At 37.3% G+C, this 5,839-nt stretch overlaps 1 protein-coding gene across 1 annotated transcript; it reads right to left on the reverse strand.

Moving 5' to 3' along the window:
* Window positions 1-287: 287 nt before the first annotated feature.
* Window positions 288-2,205, reverse strand: LOC125187505 (transcription factor bHLH112-like). Its single transcript, XM_048084105.2, has 6 exons — window positions 1,891-2,205; window positions 1,321-1,729; window positions 1,184-1,249; window positions 1,031-1,096; window positions 908-952; window positions 288-796 (listed from the first exon to the last, which is right to left on the reverse strand). Exons 1-6 carry the CDS (start codon window positions 2,103-2,105, stop codon window positions 647-649), a joined length of 951 nt encoding a protein of 316 aa, XP_047940062.1. The 5' UTR covers window positions 2,106-2,205; the 3' UTR covers window positions 288-646.
* Between the last annotated feature and the right edge of the window lie 3,634 nt (window positions 2,206-5,839).

The raw sequence follows: 5,839 nt of genomic DNA on the forward strand, positions 1-5,839 counted from the left end.
CTAGTACGAAAACATGATACTCCAACTTATAATGGCCATTGGGATTGTAGGTATAGTTTGAGGCTGCCCCATCGATGTAGGGAAAAACCAAAAGGCGTGTACGTTGGGATGATATATATCTAACGCCCTTTACAGCCTCCACTAACAAAATTATATAATTAATTACAAAGTCTATGCTTGTCAACTCAATACATAAATTAGTCTCTATATTCTCTTCTTTCAGCAGTGTGAACTTTTACATAAACTAATAGCTGGTGGAATGATGCCCAACATAAAACAAAGAAACAAGATGAGAACCTCTAATTAACAATTAATTAAGCTGCTAAATACAGCTCAAACCGATAATGCACATCTCCTAAAGTAGAGTAAAGCTAAATTTAGCATCAGTTCCAGTCCCTTTTCCTTAACATCCTCTTGATGATTACAATTTTATGAAATGCTACATCAATTAGTTCTACTATGCTTTCATATTTGCTGTCTTCTTTTTTTCCAAGATGTGGCCCAGCATGCGCTGTCTTCCTTCAACAATCACTTCGTTTTTTTCCCTTTCCCTTTTTTCTTGCTTTTCTTCAATACATGCGGCCTCCATTCTTGTCGCATCCATTATTGTTTCTTTTTTGTTGTGTGTGTGTAAATTGCACGATATCTATGTGAAGCTTCCGGCAAATGAAGGTGTCCAGAAATCTGAGGTGGCCTCGGCTGCAACGGGGAAGGTGCTCGATATAGGGACGAGGCACAATCCTTGAGTTTTGAGGCCCTTTGTTACCCCTTCTTCATCCTTGCTTTTCTCTCCTGCCTGCGTTCAAATATGGACTACATTCTTCACTAAAACCAAACCATGATATGACAAAAAAGTTTGGCACTAACTAATTATTTTACACGAGATAATCGAATTAATTAGTCGTACCTGCAGCGGTGGCGATCCATATTTCAAGTATGGCGTGCTTAATGACTGAAATTAAATCACGGAAACATAATTAATTCTGATAGTAATTTTTTAATGAAAAATTAAATCACTAGTGAAACATACATTGACTTGATCATGGAGAAACTTGATGTACTCGATAGCTTCGTGGAGCACGGATGCAGTGTCAGTCTGAAAGTTCAATTGATCACAAACCTTAGGATTCATGAACTGATTTTTTATTTAAAAAAAAAAAAACAAATTTATTTAAAAATTGACCTTTCCGAAAGGTGAAACCAACTGCTGTAGGGCGGTGATTCTGTCCCCAAGTTTTTCTTTCCGGACCTGTTGATGGAGAAAGCAAAAAGCTATCATCATTTTCTTTGCATATATGAAACAGAAACAAATTTACATACCTTGAAGGTTGGCAAGGGGGACGGAGTTTCGATTCGTGGACGTTTAAACGTGGGTTGTTCATGAAACGTTTTGTGTATGTGTGTTGCCTTAGCAGTGATGCTGTGATTGTGAGGCGATGGAAAGAAGTGAGATGTAGGCGGACGAACATTACTCAACGCTGATGGATTAATCCATAAGCTATTATCAGCAGTGGGAGATGGAGAGGGTTTAGGCATGAATCCGTTTGAGTTCATCTGAATCTGATCATCTAATAAAGATGGATAGGGTTGAGAATCCGCGTCGAACAGAGTCTGCAACAAGGAACTCTGCTTCATCGATGATTCTTCTTCACTAAAATTCATTTGATCGGCCCTATAATTCATGCTTGAATCCACCAGGAAGTTGGAATGATTGTCCTCTGATCTTCCGCTGCAACACGACAAGTAGAAATATTTATGAGTTGGAAACTAGTCGAAAAACATTCATCTGTTAGGGTTAGTTCTCCATTATTAGTGGGACAACATTACACCTTCTTGTTCGTGAATAATTTGCAACTTTTCTAAAAGAAAAAAACATAAAATATTGCTCACGGCAAAGGCTGATTCCAGGCATCCAATTTGGGGTGGTGGTGATGAACATCTTGTATAAGAAGGGTGCTGCTTCCGTCGGATTCATCGCTTGAACGTACACTTCTGGTCTCGGTCGGCCAGCCCAAACTCCCGATGTCGTTGGACGCCAACGAGCATGGCGATGAACTGAAGAGATTCCGCGGCGAATTCCACCAGCTTATCAACTCTTCTGCCATGATTTTATCAACTTTTATTTGCCTTTTTCCTTTCAAATTTGGTCTTCCTTCTCTTGTCAAATTTGAGATGTGAAGTGATTTGTATTGTATATTGCTCTCTCTATATATATATGTGTGACAAAATGTTGTAGGTACGGAAGGGGGTGGAATTTGGTCCCGACACTTAAATCTTATTAGACCAGACATATTAATTAAGGAGGAAATATATTCGTAGTGGTTGATTCTGAGATTATAAAAGGGGTACTAATTAATTATTGAGAGATTCGCGCGGGTAGAATTCTTTGGCTGAATTTGGTATTTAGGAAGTGATGTATTATTCACTTTTATTGTTTTAAATTAGGTGCTGTAGCATTAAAAACTCCAAGTTGCTCATGTGTATTAAAAAAGGAATATGGTGTGAGGGCTATTTTTTTTTATCTGGCTTTCCATGCCATTGTTAGGACTTAGGACGAATAACGTACCTTTCTTCTGGTAGTTAGAATCAACATCCTTTGTTTAAGTATTTTAATTTTAAATATTTGTTGTTTAAACTGTGTGCATGTAAATGTGGCTGAAAAAGTATACTTTACTAAATATTCGAGTTAAATAATTCAGATAATAAAATTAAAGACTTGTTTGACATTTTCATTTTCCTAATAGATTTTGGGACAAGATATTTTGTGAGGTGAACCGGACTTTTAGGACCATGAGACCATTTCGCCTTCAATATATATTTTCAGTATTAAAAAAAAAAAACACATTTAATTTGTATGGATTCCCTAGCGTGTATTTTGAGTCAAAACTAATTTTGCATAAAAGAAAACGTTGATGGGGGCTAGCGGACGGGAGCTCACTAGTTGGAGTGAAGGGCGGCGTGACATCTAACCACCACGCACCCCTCACTCCTCAGCTAATGGTAACGCGGCATGAAGTCGACTCGCAAGATGCAATTAGGTTTTTTTTATCGTCGTTATATTTAACAAAAAATTAAAAATTTTAAATAAAAATATCTTCCAACTTTACTCGAAACTGATATATAGCATATTAATTAATTAAATTGGTCGTATATATTTTTTAATAATTTGTACTCCATCAGTCAATGTATTATTGCATGATCAACTAATTAATAACTACTACTCCCTCCGTACCATAGTAGTGGGGACAAATATTTCCGGCACGAAGATCAAGAAAATAATGTATAATATATCAAATAAAAAGATATTCCCTCTGTCCACCATTAAATGTCCATTTTTTCCTTTTTCGTCCGTCCGCCAATAAATGTCTCATTTCACTTTTATAATATTTAGTAAGTGGACCCTACATTCTACTAACTTATTTCACTAATATTTTATTATAAAACCAATGTATAAAAGTAGGTCCCACATTCCACTATTATTTTTACCCATTTTACTACATAAAGTCAAACAATTTCTTAAAACTCGTGCCGGTCAAATATGAGACATTTAATCACGGACGGAGTGAGTAATAAAGTAAGAGAAAGGAAAAAGTAGAGAAAATAAAATAAGAGAGTGAGAAGAATGTGTTTACTTTTACTAAAAAGGGAAACACTCCACTTCTATAGTACTTATCGAAAAGGCAAAATGACTCCACTACTATAAAATTGATGGAGTACTATATATATTTGTATAGTAATTTTAATTTTGTGTCATGTAATTGTGTATTGTACCGTGGAAAAATCTAGGTTAGACCTGGCATATCAAAGTTTGGATACATAAACACAAATTCATTCCTTTTTCACAAATAATTCCATACAAAATCCGTCAAAACCTCTTTCCCTTTCGATGAATTCCAAAAATGAAGAGATCACGAAACATGATGCATTTTCTTAAAAAAAAAGTTGTAGGATGAATTTATTGAGACAATTGACCCTTCCAGAAGCAGGTTTAATATTTTAGTTAGTAGTTATTTGCTTACTATACAACATTCTAGTGCAAATGTGGAATTTCAGCATACTGCAGTGTGAAATGAAATGTTGACCCGGTTGCTCTGGTCATTGCTTATGACTTCAAAGTGTGGTTGAAAAATGTTTAAATAATGACATCTAGAACATAAATTTATTTAGTGTAGCTAGCCGGCTAGCCCTCCACCAAAGAAATGCAGATTTAACTACACTAGTCAACTCACACACGACTCAATAAAAATCCTACCATACGTTTTATATCAAGAAGGGTGGAACATTATAACGAAATGAAACAAAGAATAGTTGAAATAATATTAGTAGATAATAGAATTAATATCTATATGTTCTGTTCCTAAATAAAATAGTATCTTATAAAGTTACGGTAATTCAGAATTGATTTATGAGATTATTTTAATTAGAAAGATGGTTATGACTAATTATCACATGATTATCTATTTAGGATAAAGTTATGAGATTCAATCTCACGACACAATACATATTTAATCCTGAGATATAATCTTACAAATCGAACAACCCCTAAATCTATAATGTAGAGATAAAATTAGAAATTTATATTAACAGGGAAAAATTATTGACAAACTCGTATTTTAGTGTCATGACTGGTATGTTGATATGTTTAATTGTTGAGTTTTTGTGCTCAAAATGGTTATTTCCAGCCAATTACTACTACCTCCGTCCCCCAAAGCTTGACACGGTTTGACCCGACACGGGTTGTAAGAAATGTAATGGAAAGTGTATTGAAAAAGTTGGTGGGATGTAGGTCCTACTTTTAAAGTATTAGTTTTATAATAAATGTGGGTAGGAATGGGTTAGTGGAATATGAGGTCCACTACCAAAAATGGAAAAAGTGAAGTGTGTCAAGTTTTCGGGGACGGACCGAAATGGTAAACTGTGTCAAGCTTTGGTGGACGGAGGTAGTATATGTTTTGGAGTTCACGTGTTTGTTGAGTGTTTTAGGCAAAAACAGGCTAAATTAGGCGAAAAAGGCCTCCACCCGACCGGGTGAGGTATTGTGCAAAAATACCACCCGGCCGGGTGGCACATAGAAGCAGTGGAGAGGTCAGAGAGTTCGGAAGAAGACGCACCCGGCCGGGTGATTTTCCAGTACAACAATTGTACCCGGCCAGGTGGTGCAATTAAGCCTGCGAGACTCCAGAGAATACCGAAGATTTCCCACCCGGCCGGGCGATTTTCATGTACAACAGTTCCACACGAGCGGGTACGTATTTCTGGCGATTTCTTATTGGAAACGCGATTTTTGGAAGAGGGGAATAAGAAAGAAGAGCTAGGGCAACTCTACTCATTCTCTACCGCCGTAAAACACACACCTACTCTCTCTCAAGCACTCTTGGAAGAAGATTGAAGATTCAAGCTTCAATTCCAACGCCAATTGTACTCCGTATCATGTTTTCCATTGTTTTCCTTAGTTTAGACTTGTTTTCTTCCATGAATATGAGTAGAGGTGGCCAGAGAACTGACGGTTACGGTTCGGAACCGCCGGTTTCGGTTTTGGAAATTATCGAACCGGAACCGAACCGCGAGGGTGTTTCGCGGTTACGGTTCCGGTTCCAAAACCGCCGGTTTTGGTTTAGGTTCAGAACCGGCGGTTTTTCGGTGGTTTTTTTACGGTTCTGAACCGTCGGTTTTTTGTGGTTCCGGCTTGGTTTCATGGTTTTCTAGCGGTTTTTCGCAGTTCCAGTTTGGAACCGCCTGGAACCGGCGGTTCCAGCACGGTTTCTGTTCGAAAATTTTTGAACCTGAACCGAACCACGGTTCAAAAATCGACGGTTTCGGTTCGGGTAAATTCTCACGG

This window comes from Salvia hispanica, chromosome 5, assembly GCF_029641045.1.
Source record: "Salvia hispanica isolate PSC_SH4W2 chromosome 5, Shi_PSC_v1, whole genome shotgun sequence".
Taxonomy (NCBI): domain Eukaryota; kingdom Viridiplantae; phylum Streptophyta; class Magnoliopsida; order Lamiales; family Lamiaceae; genus Salvia; species Salvia hispanica.

Coding starts and splice junctions, on each gene's coding strand:
- LOC125187505 (XM_048084105.2), bottom strand. CDS start 2,105: ATGGCAGAAGAGTTGATAAGCTGGTGGAATTCGCCGCGGAATCTCTTC. Junction 1,250..1,320: donor CCCCCTTGCCAACCTTCAAG/GTATGTAAATTT, acceptor CTCCATCAACAG/GTCCGGAAAGAAAAACTTGG. Junction 1,097..1,183: donor TGGTTTCACCTTTCGGAAAG/GTCAATTTTTAA, acceptor TTGAACTTTCAG/ACTGACACTGCATCCGTGCT.